The 24,349-nt window shown below is 36.1% G+C and overlaps 1 protein-coding gene across 1 annotated transcript in view; it reads left to right on the forward strand.

Annotated features, from left to right (window-relative positions):
• The window catches only part of LOC138697067 (uncharacterized), a 175,879-nt gene that overhangs the window by 97,659 nt on the left and 53,871 nt on the right, over nt 1-24,349 (forward strand). Inside the window, exon 7 of the mRNA XM_069822662.1 lies at nt 22,580-22,818. Within this exon, the coding sequence (XP_069678763.1) occupies nt 22,580-22,818 (239 nt within the window). The remainder of the gene's footprint in view (nt 1-22,579; nt 22,819-24,349) is intronic.

The following is a 24,349-nucleotide window of genomic DNA, read 5'->3' on the forward strand; positions in this document are numbered from 1 at the left end:
TATGTGAGGGCGGCAATGAACCTTCGGGTTCCTTAAAAGCCAATAAGTAAGTAAGTAAGTAAGTAAGTTTTTTTTAACAACATTTGGAGCCCAAATTAAAGAAAAATACCAGGAACAGTAAATCACTAAAATTGGATACATCTCAGCCATTTTATTCCTAAAGCACATTTTGTTTAATATCTGGAGCACATTTTTGTTATTAGCTATCAATATTTTTGAGACAAAGAGAACGCAGTGGAAATACAAAGAGAGCAAGAGGAATACAAGGAGAACAGGAGAAAGACCTATAAAACAAGACGAATAAAAGGATAACAAGAGAAATATGAAGGGAGCAGGAAAATAGAAGAGATGGAAGGGAAGAGAAGGAGAATGTGGTAAATCTAAGAAGTACAAGGGGACAAGAATGGGAAGGGTTAGAGGAGGAGAGCAGGGGAACATAAAAAGTATGGGAAAACAAGAAGAATATGTTGAATTTTTATGTGACTTTCAGTTCCCAAATTACATAATTCTACGTCAAGAATGTAGTGTGTATAAATCAATCTAAGCATTTGACACAATGTAAGTAAGTCCAATTGATATAGCAACTTTAATACTGCAAAGTATTTACTATATTGTGCTCTTAAAATTTAAATCACATTTTTACTAACAAATAATAATAATAATAATAATAATAATAATAATAATAATAATAATAATAATAATAATAATAATAATAATAATATTTTATTCTACCTGGCAGAGTTAAGGCCTTAAGGCCTTCTCTTACTCTTACCAGATCTACAATTAGAAGAAGTGCATTAATAATAATAATTATTATCATCGTCATCATGAGAAATTCTATTATTGAAACCTAAGTTATCAGTTAATCTTAATATATTAAAAATGTAAATAAAAATGTAAAGATAATTGCTTAGGACTATCATTTATGAAGTAAAAATATAATTATTTAGATATTTAAATATAATCACTGTTCAACATATGGCCATAAAATCAATTTATTAAAATTCTGAAAAAAAAAAACTGAAATTATTAATTATTCCTTACGAGTATTAATTACATTTAAGAGCAAATGTAATTTATTACGCCTGTTGAATTAGGTAGTCCTAATTGTGCATTTTAATTTTGAAAGATGATACCGTCCGACAGGTTCTAATGTCGGCAGGAAGAAGATTCCAGATTCTAGAGCTATAGACTGTGAATGATGGAGAATAACAGCATGTTCTGTGCTTAGGTATAAGAATACTAGTTTCTTGTTGAGACCGGGTACCAAAGTTAAAGTTAAATTAAAGATACAGCCAAAACCTGTGGGCGCGTGCGTGTGTGTATGTATGTATGTATGTATGTATGTATGTATGTATGTATGTATGTATGTATGTATGTATGTATGTATGTATGTATGTATGTATGTATGTATGTATGTATGTATGTATGTATGTATCGCAACATCATCGACCTTTATTTTTTGTAGTGTTTGCTGTTGAAACAATGGGGCCTTGGTGGGCGGCAGCCAAAGAGTTATCTGTGGAAACTGGCAGAAAACTTACAGACGTTACAAGGGAACCTCAGTCTGTGGAATTTTTTTCGGTAGCGCATTGGCATTGCCATTTAGAGGGGGAACTCCACCAGTGACACGGACAATTTTCCTGCTAATTGAGCACCGGGGAAGTTGTAGTTCATTTCATAATTTCATTATACTTCGCCTTTATTTCTTGTGTTATTAAAATTTTTTTTAGATAATTCTTTACCAACACTGTAAACGAATATGTATGATCTACAATACGCCATAATTGTTACTGATAGGTATATTAGGGGCAATCAATAAGTTTCCGGACTGCCCTAAATGTAGGCAACACACAGGACATTTGAAACTGAGAAATTGTCTAGAACCAGAAAAAAGCTTGGAATCTATACTAAATGCATCACTTGAAAAGCAAAGAAGAAGACTAGCCACGAGGCGTATATGGAAAAATCGCAATATAGGTTCTTGACATTTTTGCACAAAATCACTTGTAAAAGCTCAATTCTTAAAGACAATCTGAAGCTGTTTATAGCCTGACTCAACAGGCATGTAAGCAATGATCTTCAATGACACGCGCAATAAATGCAAGTGTATTCCGGAAATATATTGATTGCAACTTGTATTAAATGTATGCATGTAAATGAGAATGTCATATTCAGAAATACATTTTATTATAGGATATGTGTAAAATTGAATGTACTGTTTGAGTTCCACTGATGCAAGTAATATTAATAATTTGGCATATTCAGTGTAGGTCTAGCTCTTTAAATTTTAATATATACAGTTTATTATATTACCTAAAAGAACAAATATATATTAATAATTTGAATACGATACACTGAAATTCATCAAAAGCTTGCAAACCACTACTCTTACAAATGAGTGAAAGTATTAAATTTGAAGTCAAGGGCAGTGTAACTACGTAACTTACTTGTTCATTGTTTTAGCTATTGGATGCCCAGTCTCTAGAAGAGGTTATTTGAATTTCTTTTCGATTACGTGGAAAGCTTGCGTCTCTAGAAAATTGCTTCTCGTTAACAAACGATTAAAGGCGCAAGAGCCAATGGTTGGAAATAAATGATTCCCTCAAGCTCTTGAAACTAATTATAAGATTCAAGATGTAAAACAGTTTTCTCGACATTCTGCGCGAACGTGCAGGAGAGAATCTCAGAACCGATTACTTCCATTAAAATGTGTAATGCAGTTGATGGCGCAGAAGGGTATGCATGTAGTTCGGCACCCACATCGTTCCCTCGTGATCACAAAGACGGTGACAGTCTTGGAGCGCAAACTATTTCCAAGTTCCAAGCCCCTACACACCTTTTGTGAATAAACGCTCACTATGCGTTGTTTAACGTGCTAATTTGTCTTTCAGAGGAGGATAGACTTCCTGTACTTCTAACATTGGATACTGTTCGAAGTTGGGGAGCGCTTTATCTGCCAGTAACCTTCCTGCATTATGTTAACAAATGGTTTTGTTTAAAGGGGGTCAGTCGGTTAAAACGAGGTCAAATTATATACAGGGTGTTTCAAAAAATACGGGGCATAATTTCAGGTATGTATTTCCCACATGTAGACAATCAAAATAGTTCATTACAACATGTGTCCGGAAATGCTTCATTTCCGAGTTATGGCCTTCACAACATTGAAATTCACCGGAACGTTTTTCTTTCCGCAGGTCGTTGTCATTACAGAAGATGTTCAAAATGTCCACCTCCTGCTTGAATACAGACCTCACATCGATGTCTCATTGACCTGGGAACACGATCCCAAACTCCAGGAGTATTGCGTATGTCCTCAGAACATGCCACAATTCGATTCCGAAGGGATTCCAAATCAGGCACCGGAGACGAATAAACCAATGATTTTAAATGGCCCCACAAGTAGAAATCGAGAGGGTTCAGATCAGGTGAGCGTGGAGGCCAAGCAATTGGGCCATCTCTACCTATCCATCGATCAGGAAACCTTCGATCCAAGTACTGAATGTAACCTTCGCCTCGGAATGAACTGTCAGAGTGTCCTCTTAATGTCTCCTTTGACGGCAACGACCTGCGGAAAGAAAAACGTTCCGGTGAATTTCAATGTTGTGAAGGCCATAACTCGGAAATAAAGCATTTCCGGACACATGTTGTAATGAACTATTTTGATTGTCTACATGTGGGAAATACATACCTGAAATTATGCCCCGTATTTTTAAACACCCTGTATATATATATTTTTTCAGATATTTGGAATTTTGCTTCACGTTTTAGGGACGTGAAATAAGCAAAATTTCAATACATACATACTTACTTACTTAAAAATGGCTTTTAAGGAACCCGGCGGTTCATTGCCGCCCTCGCATAAGCCCGCCATCAATCCCTATCCTGTGCAAGATTAATCCAATATCTATCATCATATCCCACCTCCCTCAAATCCATTTTAATATTATCCTACCATCTACGTCTCTGCCTCCCCAAAGGTCTTTTTCCTTCCGGGCTCCCAACTAACATTCTATATGCATTTCTGGATTCGCCCATACGTGCTACATGCCTTGCCCATCTCAAACGTTTGGATTTATTGTTCCTAATTATGTCAGGTGAAGAATACAATGCGTGTAGTTCTGCGTTGTGTAACTTTCTCCATTCTCCTGTAACTTCAACCCTTTCAGCCCCAAATATCTTCCTAAGAGCATTATTCTCAAACAGCCTTAATCTCTGTTCCTCACTCAAAGTGAGAGTTCAAGTTTCACAACCATACAGAGCAACCAGTAATATGACTGTTTTATAAATTTAACTTCCAGAATTTTTGACAGCAGACTAGATGACAAAAGCTTCTCAACCGAATAATAACATGCATTTCCCATATTTATTCTGTGTTTAATTTCCTCCCGAGTGTCATTTATATTTGTTACTGTTGCTCCAAGATATTTGAATTTTTCCACCTCTTCGAAGGATAAATCTCCAATTTTTATGTTTCCATTTCGTATAATATTCTGGTCATGAGACATAATCATATACTTTGTCTTGTCGGGATTTACTTCCAAAACAATCGCTTTACTTGCTTCAAGTAAAATTTCCGTGTTTTCCCTAATCATTACAGAAAAAAATGAACGTAAATTATGGTCTGTACGTAGTCTCCAGTTAGATATACGAGAAAACTGATATAAGAAATATTAATAAAAAGTGGAATACCAACATATCTATTGAATTCAATATATCGTTAAACAGGAATAATAGGCCAATTAAAGGAATAAGGATTGAAGTAAAAAACTCTCAAGATCAAGGCGTCAAGGTTGACCTTTCTTTCTGTAATGATTAATTATTGACTTTATTTAATAATGAATATCAGTATATAATATGAAATAAAACAAGCCCGGTAAGTGAATTTAAAATTATACCTTAATAATAATTCTTACACATATAGGTACTTCGTTTAATATGATGCAATCCTGAATCGAAATTTTATGTGTAAAAATATTCAATTTATAAACCTCCTTAATTATTATACATACGTAATATAATCTTTCGTATTTGCAGTTCTGTACTTATGGGGAAAAATAAAAAATCTCGTATATTCATTATCTTAAACTTTAATGAAGAAATAATATAATTTTTATTTTAGTTTTGTTTCCGTCTTGACTTATTTTAATGTTTACCCAGAAGTATATTTGTTAACACAATTTAATATTTTACTTGTGAACGTTTTCGCCCATTTTGGGAATCTTCAGACCATAAAGATATCTGTACATAACTGCATAATACATATTGAAATTCTACAAACAATTAAGAGAAATTTATAAATACACTAGAGACATTTTCTAAAAATTGTGTATTTATAAATTTCCATTAATTGTTTGTAGAATTTCAATATGTATTATGCAATTATGTACAGATATATTTATGGTCTGAAGATGTCCAAAATGGGCGAAAATGTTCACAAGTAGAATATTAAAATGTGTTAACAAATATACTTCTAGGTTAATATTAAAATAAGTCAAGACGGAAACAAAACTAAAATAAAATTATTCCTTCACTAGCCGTACCCGTGCGCTCCGCTGCACCCGTTAGAAGTAAATATAAAGTAATTACGTAATTAAAATAGGACATTTGATCCAGGGAATATTCGTGTTTGATAGAAGGATAAATCGTTTAATAAGTTACTTAATTTAAATTATATTTAAATAATTAAAATAGAATCATTTTGGTCCAGAGAGCACTCATTTGGTGCAATAACAATTCCTTTAACATGTTTCTTAATTTTTATTACATGCATCCATAGTTCAATGAACATTGACATCATTTACATTTAATGTGTATACTTTATTTTACTTGTTATATGTTTCCATTGAATTATGGTAATAACTTAAGTTTAACTCTTGTTTTCTACGTATTCAGTAAATGGCTCTTGGCCCACTATGGTTCTGAACCCTTCAAATAACTTAAATAACTTAAATTCTTTATATTATATTATATTATATTATATTATATTATATTATATTATATTATATTATATTATATTATATTATATTATATTATATTATATTATATTATATTATATTATATAAAAAGTGTGTTGATAACGGATGTACCCCGATAAGTAAGTTTTCAATTTGTTATAGGGGCTCTTGAATCTCAGGAGGAACAAATTTTATTTTACAATAGGGCAACATAATCTGCTTGGCTCATTACCCAAATTTTTTGCATTGCATTTAATGCATATGTATTTTATATATTTTAACTCGATTCAATTGAGCATAGTTAAAATTTGGATTATAAAATAATGAAATGCTAAGCTAACATATTATTACTGCATACTAAATCAATACACTCTCGTTGTTCATTAATTCTCTGAGATAAACATTATTTTAAGAAATACAGGAAACGAATACACAGAATAGCCTATCAAGTTTTCTGTGCATAAGAAGCTATTTTAATCTTACCTGTCCTCAATTCACTCAGAAGTTACTGTAATAACATTATAGCATTATGTCCATACAGAGAAACTACACTTTCCAATGGTGAAATAATAATTAATTATACAAATCGGTTAATTTAGCTTCTGATATTACTTCATACAAACACAGAAACATTTTCTGTAGGCTATGATTCATAGCTTTCGATTGTTGTTGACCAAGGCCCCTTATAGACGAAGTCATTTGTTTATTTCATTACACGGCCTTAGATGGCAGTTATTTTAATTTTAAAACTCATTTATCTCATTAAATATCAGTCCTATCAAAATTTTTCAAAGAATAACACTTATCGGAAATGAGTATTAAAGAAATTTTTGTTATGCAACATTTTTCATAAAAATCAATAATAAGCGAGGTATTTCTATTTATTTAATTCAGGCCCCCTTATAACCCCCCTTTTAAATAATGTATTTTGAATGACATATAGCCTATAATCTAAGTTACAACGAACTTAATTTATATTCCAATTTTAATCGAAATCCGTTCAGCCATTATCGCGTGAAAAGGTAACAAACAGACAGACAGACAGACATACAAACAAATATTTCAAAAAAGCGATTTTCGGTTTCAGGGTGGTTAATTATTTATGTTAGGACCAATTATTTTTGGAAAATCGAAAATTACCAGAAAAATTTCGGCTACAGATTTATTATTAGTATAGATTATAATTCGACTTATTTGACAATTTATCAAAATGAATTCAAAATTCAAATCTTAAACTTTCAGTCATTCTCTCATAACATTGTTAATACAAAAGTTGTAGACCTATAGTCAGTATTCAATTAATGTGAGAATACGGTAAATTTTTAAATTAACTTATATGTTTTTCTTAAGACTTGTGTAACTATGCTTACAAACATGATAAAACACTTCACAAGTCTGTGTGCTGTGCTCTGTAATTCGTGACAGCAGTTCCACGAGACTCATGTAATTTCATTGTTGATTGTTGAATATTCAACTTCAATTAGCTGTGAGTTGCGTTATGTATTTAAACATTGTTTTCAATAAGAGTGAGAACGTTTGAAGTGGTTTCTTTTGTAAAGCTTGCCTTCTTTTCTCTTATCAAAAGGTCAGATTTTCTATGGAGAGGCGGCGAGTTGTTAATGAAGTGCTTGAATTCCTGTACTCACACGTTCTCTTTTCAGAACAGTTTCATTGTAACATGTACTCATATTTCATACGTATAACAGTCGTCCAAATGAAACATACGCAAACACCCTTTAGCAATATCACTTTATTACCCTTCATGTTGTGAAAAAATAGCAATTTATATGTTCTGAAACAAAAAAATGACCTATTATAATGGCGAAATGTCTAGACTTGAAGTATAATAATTAACACCTAAAATCGACGTTTCCTTTCATTATCACATTATTTCTTTTAGATGTCACGGAGGGTTTAAAAATTAGCGAGCTGTAACTGTGGCATTGTATCATCCCCCTCGAAGCGCTAAATAATGTTTTACCAACATCATCAGCCTCAGTATAACCAAGAATGGTTTGTTTCTCATTCACATAAAGCAGCCGTGGCGAAAACGTGATCGTGCGCCGAGCCACTGTGTAACCTGCAACGTGCATAGCACCTATGGGGGGAGGCGGACACACGAAGGGGAAGTGAAGCAACTGTCTGACTTATTAACGGATTTTTATTTTCCTTACGTCAAGCACTTAAATATAATTTTATACAGTACAGGGCTACAAACTAATGTTTAGTATGTGTAACGAAGAAAGAAATGAATAAGAAAACATAGGACACATTATCACAACCTAAAATTAACTGTCTTCAGAATGTCTCTGCGACAGAGTTTCAAAATCAGGAATTATGTCACTTACTGCAAGTCGTAGTTGATCACGGAAGTATTTGTCTGTCAGTCGTGATCTAAATTTGGTTTTTACAAAGTTATTTTAATTGTTGAACATAATTTTTCACAAACGTAAGTTGTAGCGAACATGGCTTCAAAAGAGCAAGCGAAATATATTTATTTTTTGGCAAAGATTTCAAAGGTTCAACATTTGTCAAGTCCTTACATCTAGCTTTCATTTAACATCACATTGTAAATCTGTGAGTTTAAATTGAAGATCTAACCGCATTTTTCTTATGTCTGCTGAAAAAGGATCGACGGACAGAGATGATGATGATGATGATGATGATAATAATAATAATAATAATAATAATAATAATAATAATAATAATAATAATAACAAAACTTAACCTTTTAATGTTTGATTAGTAACATGTAATATAATGCCGTTTTATGTTATACAACCGTTTCCCTCATATTAATTGTGAACAAATCACACATTTAATAATCTCATCATATTGGCAGCAAATAAATGCGTCCTCCCATCCTACATGAACTTTCGGTTTTGTAGAGGTACATGGTTTCGAGAGAGACATTGCGACGATACGCCACTTGCAGGTCAGAGACAAATACAAATGGAACGGAGATTGACTCCAGTGAGTGAGAGGGTGGGGGTTGGGGGAGCCAGGAAGCAAGAGAACTGCATAGCTACTATTGTGAGCCATAATGTGCTCGCGAGTCACATTTTCGCCACGACTGACATAAAGTCACGGACAGAAGTACAGGGACATCATTCTATTTTTACTTCAATTTTTATTGCACCTGAGTTTTTTAATGTACTTCACTCCCATCTCCTCTACTATGTAGTAAACCTCACCCGTCCTCCACACAGAACCAAGGCCGCATATGCAGAATCATCTTACGGTCATAGTAAACAGTACTGAGTGAGTGAATGTAGTACGTTCCAGAAATATTGTTGCGTTTTCCAGTAAAGTCAATATTGAATCATATTTTCGCACAGGTACTGTGAGTCCGTTTGCTTACGCCCCGATTTCCCCCACCTGCTTCTGTCGGCCATTCTGTAAAGGCTAGTTGCTGGGCTGTCTTAGCTCTTTTCTGAAAACATTTGCTGTTAGGAATTGAACGTCTACGTAATATTATACAAGTGTTTAAAATAACTTAAATAAAAGGGCCTCGTTAAATAATTAACTGTCAAGTGATTTCCTCCCTTTCTACAACCCTACGACATAATCACTTAGACGGACATAGTAAATTTATCTGTTCGGATCGGGCAGAATTGAATTTACAGTACGTAAGGTGTTACAGAGTATATAGGTATAGAATTATTTCAACATGAGTTATAGTTTTCAGATACCAAGGACGAAACTGGAAATACGAATTAGGTACAATATAGTGCCGTAATATGCAAAAAAGAACTGAAGCCTGTGTCGAAATGAACTGCCACCATTTTCAACAATTTTTTTAAATATACATAATTTGATTATTTTTCAATTTAAATGTATTCTCCATATTGTATGCTAATGTGCTGTAGACAGTATAATATACACTGCATAATGAATACGTCCGCATGGATAGCTCAGTTCGTAACACTTATTGTTAATACTGTAGTACATTTTGATTAAATAAAATCTTAACGAAAATTATCAAACTCAGGATCGTAATATTTCCTAGTTTATGTAAATGGATGCACTACTTTTCTTCCCTCCTATAAGTAGTAAAGTGATTTGTTTGTATTCTACGCTAGTACCATCAAATTCAGGTCGTGGAACGGGGTAGCAAACAGTGTTTCAGTTCTCAACTGTTAATCCAAAGTTATAGCTAGATTAATATTAGAAATGTTAGTAAAAATAAAATGATGTCCCGGTATAAGCACAGCAGAAGAATACAGATTCACAAATTTGTATTTCACTTTGTTATATACAGGATAATTCACGAGGAAAGGTAAAAAATTTAGGATATGAATTCTGAAGTCATTCTGAATGAAAAAGTTCATATGAATATAGATCCGTTTTCGAACGGTTACGGAGATATGGCTCTTTGATTTCACAAAAACTTCTGGGATTCAATTGTACTAACTCGCATTTAGAGACAGATAACGGACAAATTTAAAGTTTATATTCACATATGCATACATACCTAATATTCTAGAAGTCGGGGTCGATGATTTTCAAAGCCTCCTGCTTCAATGCACTGTTGCGCTCGGGCGTGAATCGCGCTGGTCGCTCGGGAGAGTTGCACGTGGCTGTCTTTATGCCGCATCCAAAATACGGTCGAATAGCGCTTCTCTCGTTTCCCCGTTCCTTTGCTATACCAAGTCTTTCACCCAACCTCATAGGCAGTAAATACTCTTCGATATGGTACCCTTCTGTTCGGAAAGCGTCGTTCATATTCAGCGACGGCACGCAAGGTACTTCCGTCGCACAAACCATAAACATACACAATATCGGCGTATTCTGCAGTCGAAAATTTATAAGGGATCTTGAAAAACATAACTTAACACTCCCGATAACTGTACCTGTATAACTACTGTACTGTAGGTAGCTGACTGAACTGCTGTGAACTGATAAGTGATAGCGTATTTGTTGTGACATTTGTAATGCCCCACCACCCGGTTTGTTTCTCTTATCTACATCGCTCACAATGCAGATTCCAATGTTACGTCATTCATCGGTGATCTTGTCTCACGTCAGCAGCATATGTTAACGTCTGATTCACATTGGGGCGAGACGTTTTACCAAAAAAATTCATCTAGCTCCGCAATCGTTCGAAAACGGACCTATGTTCATATGAACTTTTTCACTCAAAATAGCCTAAGATATCGTATCCTAAATTTTTTACCTTTCCTCGTGAATCACCCTGTGTATTATAACATTGGACTTAAAAATAAATTAATCTCAACTCCTGTAAGTATACAAAATATTTTAGAAATCAAAATAAAAGTTACTTGAACACAGAAAATAAAATATCACTGCCATTATCACTATCCACTTCAGAACTCTCTCTCTATTTACACTCTTTCTATAACACCGTCTCTACCTATTTTTTTCGTACACAGAAAACGAAATCACACACAGGATATCTTGCTCATAACTGACATTGGGACGGAGCCATAGAAAAGTTCAGCTACATGGGCCGTAAACCATGTGGAAACATGTGGCGTGGGGAATTCTTCTGTACCACCAGAAACCTATTCTTTGTGTCCCTACTATACACTTTAAAATATTTATTTGGGAAGGCATTGTAACATTGTTTTGCAGTTCGTTGAAAGCATGTTTATAACATAGGTTGTATATAGAGAATCTAACTCTGAAAATAAACTATTATTTGTACAGGAGCTCAGTAAGGCATATTGAACTTGCATAAAGCCTTCCTCCGGTCGATGCAGCGAGGGATCGCAGAATTTTCTTGCGGTTCGGAGCCAGATTTATCCAAGCATGCTATCGCTGCTCTCCAACAGATCCCGATGATTCAGTAACTCCCAATGAGATCCGTAGGAATTAGCATAGTTAGAGGGGCTATTAAACACAGTAATGCTCCTAGAAAATCTATTGCATTTACGCAGAACTTGATGGATTGCTACAAGCATATATTGATCTGGCGCAGCCATGCGGCTGAAATTCGCCTCCTGGTGGAACGGCGAGGAGAGAATTGAAATCCCCCGATAATCATTATTTCCCTCGTACGTAATCGGTTCTGATGAAACACTTTCAAATATAAGAGCTTTTTTGTATGCCTTGTACAGTTTAACTTAGAAGAGTGAAGGTCTTTAAATACGTTATATATGTTAGAGGTCAGGACACGCTTCTAAAAATGGAAACCTAATTTCAGTAGTTATAAGTAACATTACGAAATAAAACAACCAGACGAAATAATTCCCTCAGAGGTTGCGAAATGATTCTGCCAACTGGCAAAAATGACTATTTTCCAGTCTATATGCGGCTACTGTTTGGTTGGTTATCGGTATTTTGATTGGTTAGTAACAGTTTGGTTGGTTAATGACTGCCCGGATTATATTAGGTGACATTTGGATATTGGTTCCCTGGTTGGATATCGAAGCCCTGGTTGGAAACCTAATTTCAGTAGTTATGATCAGGCTTCGGTCCTGGGCACAGAAACGCATGAAGTTCAGAACGCACGGACCATAGTGTTGTGTTGGTCGAGTGGCGTGGGTGATGGAGCGAGCCGTTACTTCGTATCTCAACATATAAAGGTACAGACACACATCGCTACTTTTGCAGCGCAACTTTTGTACTGCAGCTGCAAAAGTTGCGTGTCGTGTTCACACGTAAGCCAAAAGTAGCGCGCTACACGCTACTTTTCGTGCTGCGCAGCCCGAGAGCTGCAAAAGTTGCAAATGGAGGTTGCGAGTCTGTTCACACACAAGGCGCTACTTTTGCAGCCGCAGTCATGCTGCAGGTTTCCATCTACGTGTTGACTCTCAATATACATTTTGTGGCTATGTTCGCATTATTAAGAAACTCATGCGAAAGCTTACTTATATATTATTTCCTTTTATGTCCTAACTAGTATTCAGAAACTGGCATTATTTTTACTATAAAGCTTTTAAAAACGCCTATATACTTAAATGATAACCAACAGCATATTCACGTAATCATTATTGGCAACCCTCCTGTTTGAAACTACGCTACGGAAAATTAAAAAAATGAATTATATCGTCAGCAAATATGCTCAGACTGTGTTGTGCATTTAATGACTGTTACAAATAATTTATTTTCATCACATCTAACATTAAAATATATCCAAACAATAAAAGTATCATTGGCACATTTGGGTGGTAACACTGGTTGCAACCGCAGCAAAAGTTTCAACAAAACCGATATAAAAAATTCTGCGGCTGCAACCCTGAGAACCCTGTTCACACGTCGCTACTTTTAAGCTGCGCGCAGCATGGAAAAGTAACTGGCAGCAGGTTCGGCAGCCGCTACTTTTCGGGTTGCACCGTTGTTCACACGTCGCAGTACGAGAGTTGCGCAGTTTTTTGTACTGCAGCGCTGCAAAAGTAGCGACGTGTGACCGTACCTTAAACAGTCCGTCACAGTAGGTCTACGGCACAAAATATATTTCAATCTGTACAGATGCAGTATATACAGTACATTCCTAGTGTGGACAATAAATGTCTACCATTAAAGTATTAACGTGAGTTGTAACCTTCAATCAGGTGTCCCTACGCCGAAGCCTGTTACACGTACCGCAGCCAAGCAGCAATAGGCCTACACACAACGGTCATGCACATTACGGACCCACCTGTCCGGGTGACTGCACACGGGTCATGACGTCATTTATACTCCGTGTACTTTAAACCTCATACTGGTTGCTTTGAGCGTATTCCGAATCTCACCGGTGAGCAATCCGATGGCACCACGGTGTTCCGAATTCCACCGATGGCGTCACTGGTGCTCCACCGGTGTTGCAACGGTGCCATCAACTTGCAGAGGTGGTGGCAGTCTCCATCAGCCGCCATCAGTGAATCTGATTGGTTCTTGTATAGGGCGGGAATTAGCAGACGAATAACCTCGCGCACTGTTGTGTCATGACGGTGTGTTCTGCTTTAGTTCTGCTGTATTATTTGTAATGAGCACAACATAAAAACAATATGTTAATGGCTTATGAGCGAACATGTCAACGGACCAGTTATTACTACCGGTTCAAGAAATAAATTGTTTATGCTCTGTTTTCTTTGAACGAGATGGGAATACGAAAATTTCGCAAAATTTTGCTAGCGTAGCACAGACAACAACTTGTACAGTCGCCATGACAGCCATCGATCCTTCCAGCTGTTTTGTTCCTTATTTCGCTGCAACGTGACGTCATTGATGCCACCGGACCGGTGAGATTCGGAATACGCTGTCTGTGTCCTTAGGCCGAAGCCTTGTTATAAGTAATATTACGAAATAAAACAACCAGACGAAATAAGTCTCTCAGAGGTTGCGAAATGATTCTGCTAATTAGTACGAATGACTATCTTCCAGTTTGCATGCGGATACTGTTTGGTTGGTTATTGGTATTTTGATTGGTTATTAACAGTCTGGTTGGTTAATGACTGTCCGGATATCTGAAATTTGAATATTGGCTCCCTGGTTGGTTGGTTCGTTCGAGACTCGGAACTTACTCGTTCCATCACAACAGTGTGAGATATTATTATTGACTAAGTCTCTTACGGTAGTGGCTAGAAACATTTTTGTTTTATAAATTTATATGTCTAAGATGACGTAATAATGACGGGATATTATGCATACGAATCTGAGACACATCACAGTTGTTATCTTAAGACATAAGATCGCTTTCACTTTTATTAATATCTCCCAGTGAGTATATGAGAAACATAAACGCTCACTGAGAAACATCTAATCCGATCAGTATAAAAGTTCTTGCTCGTATTGACTGCCAGAAATAAACTGAACTCCCTTGTACAGGGACTGGGTGAGTAAAGTTTTCTGTGATCATCGTGTGTTGTCTTACTGTTATCTCAGGTTTTGATCTTTGTTAACGTATAGGGTAAAGTTGCCTATTTCCGTGATACCCCTAATCCCATGATACTTTTTTAAAATTGAATGTTAATGAAAGCTTTGCCGTTCGACCATACCGCCAGACATCTTTCTCGAAAGAGTGCATCTTTCGCCTACTTTTGAGACATCGGTGAACTTCCTAGCAAGATACCCAAGCCCGTGATATTCAGTGAAAAAAACGTATCACGGAATTAGGCAACTTTACCCTACATTGACAACACAGCTGCGGGTCTATGTGTCCTTTAAGAGTAAGAAAATAAGACAAGGATCGTATAGACTTTTTTTTCAGATTTCAAATTTATTTATTTAATACACTAGGTTTACACTACAGCATTGCAGCCCGAAAGAGCAGAAACTCGTGTTCGAGCGCAGTTCAATTTATTCGTAGAAAATTGAAGAGTGTTAATTCAGCACAATTCTATTAATATAATTATAGTAAAATACAGACCATGTAATGACATATACAAATATAGAAAATATAAAGTACACGAGTATTAGATTACAATTTTAAACACAATCAGTTTAAGAAAAGACAAAACAATTAAATAATTAATCTAATTTGTTTCGTAACTCTATGTGTGTTCAGTGTACTTAGTTCAGGGTAAGCTCTAATTAATGCATTATATATTCTGGGTCCATAATTTCTGCTGTGTTATAATCCAGCAGTTGTGTGTGCATTTGGGGGTGTTTAGAAAGAAACTGTAGTTCTGTCTAGTATGGTATTCATGAGGATCAAATTTAAATTTATTGCGATTTTTATGGAAGTGAATCAGGAGTGTTTTTTTTTATAAATTTTGATACACCAAATTCATTAAAAATTAATTTCGTTGCGTAATCAAGAGGTTTATATAGACAATTTTTGACAATTCTTTTTTGGAGCACATTTAAAGGGTGGAGTGTCGATTTTGTCATTCCTCCCCAACCTAATATATCATAGTGAGTTATTGATTGAAACAGAACTAAGTACACAGTACGCAACACATAAATAGGTAAATAAAATCGTAAAATGAAAAATCTGTGAATTGTTTTACGCAACCTTTTACACAGGAAGGAGATATACTTGTCCTATTTTAAATGTTGGCCAATTTTTTTTAAGTTCGTTATTTAACGACGCTGTATCAACTGCGAGGTTATTTAGCGTGGATGGGATTGGTGATAGCGAGATGGTATTTGGCGAGATGAGGCCGAGGATTCGCCATAGATTACCTGGCATTCACCTCACGATTGCGGAAAACCACGGAAAAAACCCAACCATGTAATCAGCCCAAGCGGGGATCGAACCTGCGCCCGAACGCAACTTTAGACCAGCAGGCAAGAGCCTTAACCGACTGAGCCACGCCGGTGGCTTAAATATTGGCCAATAATAATGTTAGTTAGTTAATTTTGAAAAGGGTGCATTAGCTACTGTGGCTATTTGCGCCCTTATCTGAAATTCTTCTAAAAAGCGTTGTCACGGTAAAACGAAGTATACAAATGCAGTATACACAAGCTGATTTGTAAAAAATCATAATAGTGAGCAGTTCTCCGACCCTAGGTAGTATCCAAAACGAACCAATAAAATAATAAAACTAAGGCCACCAGAGATAAATTATGTATAACATTTCAAAACAGTAAAATTTTATAAAATATTCGGATGTATAGGGTCAGAGTAAATAATACTTACTTACTTACAAATGGCTTTTAAGGAACCCGAAGGTTCATTGCCGCCCTCACATAAGCCCGCCAGCGGTCCCTATCCTGAGCAAGATTAATCCAGTCTCTATCATCATACCCCACCTCCCTCAAATCCATTTTAATATTATCCTCCCATCTACGTCTCGGCCTCCCTAAAGGTCTTTTTCCCTCCGGTCTCCCAACTAACACTCTATATGCATTTCTGGATTCGCCCATACGTGCTACATGCCCTGCCCATCTCAAACGTCTGGATTTAATGTTCCTAATTATGTCAGGTGAAGAATACAATGCGTGCAGTTCTGTGTTGTGTAACTTTCTCCATTCTCCTGTAACTTCATCCCGCTTAGCCCCAAATATTTTCCTAAGCACCTTATTCTCAAACACCCTTAACCTATGTTCCTCTCTCAGAGTGAGAGCATAATAATAATAATAATAATAATAATAATAATAATAATAATAATAATAATACCTAAATATTTAACTTGTGAGGATATACTCAAGGCGTGAAATGTACACACTTTCCAACGACATGATTAGCGTGAATTCATCAATTTTTCACACAGCTTATGCCGGTGTTTGCACGTATTATTACTGTCAAACATATTAATCGATGTTTAGTTAAATATTAATAAAATGTTGCTGCACACTTTCATGTGAAAATGAGTGCTAGTTTGCAGCAGGTATTAAATTCGTCGTGGAATATGTTGCGGATGCAGCGCTGTACTGAAATGACACCCGACTGTCCCTCTGCAACAAACTGATAAAAAAAAGCTGGGCGTTATTAGTTTCAGACGTTCCGCTGACTGAATGAGAGATTAAAGTTATATATATGACGACACGAAAAAAGTTATGTCGCAACTGTGGAAAGACGGGAAAGCGAAATAAAAACAGACCCATATATAGGGTGTGACAGGAACCATCACTATACAGAAGGGTTCAAAAGTTCAGCGACATAGACAAATTTCGTTATTAGTGCAGATAGTACCTATAAAATTGAAAAAGCTGAAAAAAGTTGTCGGATAGGCCTATGTAATTTTGAATCTAATGTGCTTGAATTGACAGTAATACGTACCCAAAATCAGCTTTACCAATAACCAAAAATGTATTTAAAAATAGGCTTAAGGACTTCACTAATAGACGGTAGTATATTATACACACTATTTAAAGGGTGTAATTGATATTTTGTTATTTGAAGTGTTGTATCAGTGAGGAAGTGTGTTGTGTCAGTTAAGTGTGTAGTGTCAGTGAAGTCTATTGTGTAAGTGAAGTGGGTTTGTGTCAGTGAAGTTCTATATTTCATAGTGGCTGTGCAAAGTAGTTGAACCACAGTCTGCTATATACAGTCGCGAAGCTCAGTATGTAGTAAAAATGCAAACATGGGTAGTTGCCCACCACTAGGATCACTACTATCGCCTCATCATCGCAGATCTCTCTCCTAGCAGACAACAAAATATGTTACACTTACGTTGTCGTGTTCTTTTTGAAAAATTAACACCTTCCTTCCATTATTGAAATATTAAATGCATGAAGTTAATTTATTATTTTAATGAAGTATATTAAATTCCACCATAAACTCGAAGATACCTGCAAGAAATAAGTAATATAATTTTTGTTTGTGCATAACGAACTGAAATTTACTATATTAGCTTCACTCATTCAAGATTATAGCGATAATTAACTATGAAACCAATAAATATTAATTTGCATTTCCCTTTATAACAATAATAATGGAAATATGAATTAATGGAGTAACTTAAGCGTACCGGTACTTGTAGTGTAGGCTTACGTAGTTAACAAAGTGGGATGAGGTTAAGCAATAATAATCACACCAGAATTGGAAATAAAACGTGATCAATACATTTTATTGTAATAGACTTTTTCTACGTCTCTAGTAAAGCAACAAATAAAAATAACAACAAAATTAACAGCTATAATTAAAAACATATACTTTGAAAAAAATAGGCCTAAGCAATAATAATCCCACCAGAATTGAAAATAAAACGTGATCAATAAATTTCATTAAAACAAACTTAATGTTTCTACGTCTTTAGTAAAATAACACATAAAAATAATAACAAAATTAATAGCTACAATTAAAAAATATCCTCTGAAAAAAAAAGTAGACCTAACCTTTATTTCTCTGGAAATTTAGCAGCCTAAGTGACAGAAATTTAACCGGTATCTAATGTCCTTTCGGTTAGACTGAAACATTTCATTGTGAAATTTAAGGATATAATGTATTCTAACAGTCACAAAGAACTTCAAAATTAAGAGTTTTGTTTCTGCACAGCATTCCTCTGGAAACCCAGGAACCTTTCTGAATTTTTCGGAAATCGGACAAAGGATAACTCTGGCCTCTTTCTCTTACTGTTGCTACAATTTATAGCACTACAAACGTCTCCTCCTCGTCCCATATTATTATTCCAATTATTGTATTTTAGCCATTAACATTTTCATTACGACCAATAACGAACATTTCACAAGCATCAATGTGAAATACGCAACGAGCTAGCACTCGATAGAAATAAGACACAGTCCAAAGTCGACCATGGACAGTCTATTGTTTCTAGTTGCTAACCGCTTGGAGCGCTTTATCACGAGATTTGCAAAAAAACACCTCAAGCTTCGCGACTGTATATAGTAGACTGTGGTTGAACAGTGAAATGGTTTTGAAGTGTTAGTGAAATCAGGATTGAATCAGTGCAGTGAGTGATTTGACAGCGGAATAAGTGTAGTGCCGAAAGATACTTGTGCAGGATGATCCTATCACACTCGTGGGTCTTAGTTCGAACTTAGGGTTAAGATACAAATTAGATTTACTTTAAATGTTATTTTAAGTGATCGTGCTTCATTTAATCTAGGATGCTCATTATTATTATTATTATTATTATTATTATTATTATTATTATTATTATTATTATTATTATTATTATTATTATTTATTATTAATTGCATTTTTATTAGTTGTGTTTATTATTAATTGTCATTATTGAGTGTAATTAGTTACCACTGCCACCGGGTATATACCCATTTGCAGTGTGAATAAATACATACATAGAAGTAGCGAAAAACCCACTAATATGACAGCACTTTGACTGGTAGGTGTGTCGTACTAGTGTACAGCCTCAACGGTGTATTCTGCGTTGAAAATTCAAGCACATTAGATTGAAAACTACTTATTTCCAACAAATTTCCCCTTTTTCTATTTTTCGCTATCTGCACTAATAACAGAGTTCGTCTATGTCATAGATGTTCAAATTGTAACTCGTACGAGATAACCCCTAAGCAACCCGCAGGGCATATTCTTTAAGGTCGTTTTTCCTATTTTATATGGAAAGTTATTGACCTTAGCAGGGCAGGCTTGACGTGTAATATCTCCTGGTTCTATAGGCGTTTGGACACCCATGGTCTATGTCGCCGGACTTTTGAATCACCCTACATATTTTATTCCTTAAATAGAGTTTAAAAATGGTTACCTGTCCTGGTAACCTATCGAGGCAATTGCTTAAACATGGACATACAATATTATAGAGCTGCTTTTAAAAATAATAAAGGCTTGTGTGGTGAACTGTATCAGCGAGTTGGAGGCAAACATAATAATATATAACAGCTCCATGTATAGTACAAAAAGGAAACAGAAGTAATCCTCTAAGTTACAGGAGTAGGCCTATAAGTGTGACAAGCACGGTCAGTTGGAGTTGTAAAGCTGCGGTAGACTACCATAGAATACGAAATGGTAGCGTAGAACACGGTAGTTTTTCTAGTAGCATTTGTAGAATAAATGAAACCTTAAATACACCAAGGCTCTACCAGTTGCATAAACAACAGGCGATGTTATTTATCAGTGCTATTAAAAATGATGATATAATGGCAAATTCTGTAACATAGAGCTTCGTTGTCTAGTAGTCAGCATTTCTGGCTATAAATCATGAGATCCCGGGTTCGATTCTCGTCTTTAGCATGAAAATTTGCCTTTAAAGATAATATTCAATGCTTTCACTCCTAAACTGAGTGCGTATAAAGAATTTTTGTAGGCAGAAGAATCTTACTGTTCAAGTAAAGTGTACGAAGGTTCTCAAAATGCGTCCTAAGTCTGAATTGTGGGAACTACATGACACAAAATCATAAACAGAAAGAAAGCCAAATGCAAATATTGGATAATGATTTAGCATAATGCAGTGGCAACTGAACACTCAGGCTACTTACTTTAAAAAATGTAACTACACCAACTGAACTATATTTTCAAAATTATAACACCTATAGTTAACTTGAATATTAAATCAAATAACATAGCTAAGAATGAAAATAAGATAAATCCCACTCTAAGAAAGAAAATTATATGATCGAACACTATTGTCAAGATTCAAAGTATAATTTTTAAGAAGTTACATCTTTGTCATTGATATCTGATTTCTAATTAAAAGAAATTAAAGATTAGTTTATACAAAGTGAGGCAGAAATATCTCCCCATTTTCAACTGCACATAAAATGGAAAATGTTGAAGTCAAATATCAAACAGTTATATACATTTATTCCTTATGGTATGCCATTTAATCCTTATATTCCTGAAAGGTTGAATTTATCTGTATTATTATCATTGAAAGGTCCACCGCTGTGTAGTAACGGTTAGAACGTCTGACCGTGAAACGAGCAGGCCAGGGTTCAAATCCTGTTTGGTGTTTCACCGGGATTTTCCCTCAACCAACTGAAGTAGAATTTCTGGGTACCTTTTGGCGTTGGACCTCGGACTCATTTTGCCATCATTAATTTATATCTCACCGTCTTTCAATGAATTGGCTTGGCTCCGGCTGGCTTACACGCAGTTTGCATTGCCTTTCTCTTCTCTGTCAGATTTTGCATACAGTACATCAACCCCTGAATATTTTGCATCACGATTTCATATCTATCCATACATCATAATCTGTATACCCGGTCACAACACGACACTCACTCTCTACAGAACTTCCGCCTATTCTTCTTCTTTTACAATAGACATTATCCGTTCTTGGAATTCATTACCTACAGATTTTAGGGGTTTGCTGACCTTGAACGCTTTCAAGTCCAAAGTGAAACATCTTATTTTAGAACGCACAGTGTCCTAAGATATGTATTATAATTCACAATTGTAACTAGTTTATTAAGTGATAATGTAATTTAGTTTGTCATCTAGTTTAAGTAAGTATTTAAGTTAGATAACCTTTTCGCTTATGCCTATTTTTCTATTTCGATTTTGTCTTGGGTAGGACCTATAACTTTCTTATCATCTTAAATCTTCCAGAATAAATGAAGCATTATTATTATTATTATTATTATTATTATTATTATTATTATTATTATTATTATTAATTCACATTTCATCACCCTACATACATAACCCGGATTAAGTTCACGGTGCGGCGTGCTATACTTGTAAAAGATCGCGGCCGTTCGACTACTCAATTATTCACAGAATAGAAGTGGTAAGCACGATAAGTCTCAGGCTGCAGTAAGCCTTTGGATTCCTCCTCCGTATAAGAGAAAAATAATACTGAGAAACAAGACGGCATTAATAGAATCCAGCGTATTATTCTTTATTATGTGGATGATACTAAGCACAGAGAGTTCTATCAGGGAGAAGGAGCTTGATGCTTAACGTTTAAGTACAGTGCGTATACTAACTGGCTCCGCAGGAGAAGTGGCAAGCAGAACGCGGAGACTCGAGGAGTTGTGTTGGTATCGTGTAGGTAGAGTCAATGACATTGGCCGCATTGAATGGTGGAGGGTGGGCGGGAACGAGAGAGGAGATGTAATATTCCTACGTGTTCAAACCAGGTGTTTCAAAGTACCAACTTTACAGCGCTGCCGAGTCGAATACTGCCGCTTGCTTCACTGCGGAGCCAGTTAGTATACACACTGTATGTCTCGTAACATGGAAATGAGGCGCCAGAGTCCATGCGTTCCGTACCAAAAGTGTCTCAAAAATTTTCTGAGCCCTAAAGTTTGTCGGTCTAATTTAGATACAAACTCTATACAAATAAAATATATAAAAAACTAAATATAAAATGTGAGAACGCACTTACGTTAGATGTTCTGTTGTGTTGCAGCAGCGGCCAGGCCTCAGACGCCGCGCGCTCCGGAGCCGGAGGCCAGCAGCAACAGCAGCAGGTGACAGTGAGCTCAGCGTCCACGGAGCCCGCCCCACCTGCGCGGCCCAGCGGGAGCAGGACTCAGCGCCTGGGTGCTAAGCGACTGGGCTCCGTATGGCGCCATGCGGCGGGCGAGCACCTCGAGCAGGTCCGGAAGGCCCTCACCGAGGACTTCGACAAGGAGGAGAGCGTCATAGGTAATGCATTAGCCTCAGTCAAAAGCAGTGTTACCAACTCATGAAAAAATTATACCAATGAATAAAAGCAGTAATATTTTTCCCGTGTAAATGAGTATATTTTATACCTATGTAGAACAACAAGTATCCTTCGAAGACAGCATGGAGAGAGAAATACAACGGAGAATCGCACTGACATGGCGTGTTTCTAGATAAAACCCTCAGCAGAACACTAAAACTATACACCCTAGAAACCTGCATTTACCCAGTATTACTCTATGGAAGTCAGACATGGTCACTAACATCTAAACAGACGAAAGCGATACGAATATGTCAACGGAAAATGATACTCAAAATTCTAGGTTTGTCCTTAAGAGACAGAACCACCAACGAAGAACTGCTTCAAAGGACAGACTTGAGACGGTATCGGGTGGAGTTCCTGGGTAGCTCAGTTGGTAGAGCGCTGGTACGTTCAACCATAGGTCCCGGGATCGATACCCGGCCCCTTGAAATTATTCAAGTCTGCTTTACAAGGAGCGTTACCTAAAAAACTAGACTTGCATAATATATACGTTACTGTAGGTACGTTAACAGAAAACCACAATTCCAAGTCACACAGAGTTTGTGTGCACTCGATGTGGGTCTCTGGCGTCTTGTCAGCCCACTCGAGTTGTGTGGATATGAGGGGAAAAATTGAAATGCTGTCGGGTGGAGTTCCTGGGTAGCTCAGTTGGTAGAGCACTGGTACGTTCAACCAGAGGTCCCGGGATCGATACTCGGCCCCGAACAATTTTTCCCTTGAAATTATTTAAGTCTGCCTTCACAGGGAGTTTTACCTGAAAAACTAGACTTGCATAGTCTGGGTATTCTCTCCCTTGTACCTTCCCCTTTGCTGTGTATTGCGGGCTGCATTTTATATGACGTAATCTTTGCCGACCACTGCTGTACAGTATTTACAGTAATTTCTTCTTATTTTTCATTTTTGTTTTTGTATCGGGCTCGTATAACACGGAATTTCGGTTAATCGAAATTCGGATAATCGAGGCACTACTGTGTTTGAAATATGTATTTATATTATCTGTAGTCTATATATATATATATATAACTAAATTTTCCTTTTAGAATGCATTAAGTTTTTGTTTAAATATAACACACCGAAGCACTGAGAAAGCAGCGAGAGAGGGATAAAGCAAACGAAAGAAAGGAGAGAGGAGAACGAATGAGCGTTGCGTCTTTAGTGATATGATCTGTGATTGCATAGCCGACGAGAACATCCGTGCTGTGTGCTAATCAAACAATAAGGCGATATTAAATTTTTAAAGCATTCGTGATATAATATTTTAATTACTACCACGCCTTAATTTTCTTTACGTCTGGTGACTCCCGTTCAGGGTACGTTCGTTGGCCCGTAATCGGTGATTTCGTTTCAGAGTACCACACCATCCAATGAGCTCTCTCTTGTTCTTTTGTCATCTTTGTTAATTATTCAACACCTGTAATAAAAGAATATATTAGAAAATACAAAACTTTTTCAGTTGCTTTACATGACACT

Source organism: Periplaneta americana, chromosome 3 (genome assembly GCF_040183065.1).
Source record: "Periplaneta americana isolate PAMFEO1 chromosome 3, P.americana_PAMFEO1_priV1, whole genome shotgun sequence".
Lineage (NCBI taxonomy): Eukaryota > Metazoa > Arthropoda > Insecta > Blattodea > Blattidae > Periplaneta > Periplaneta americana.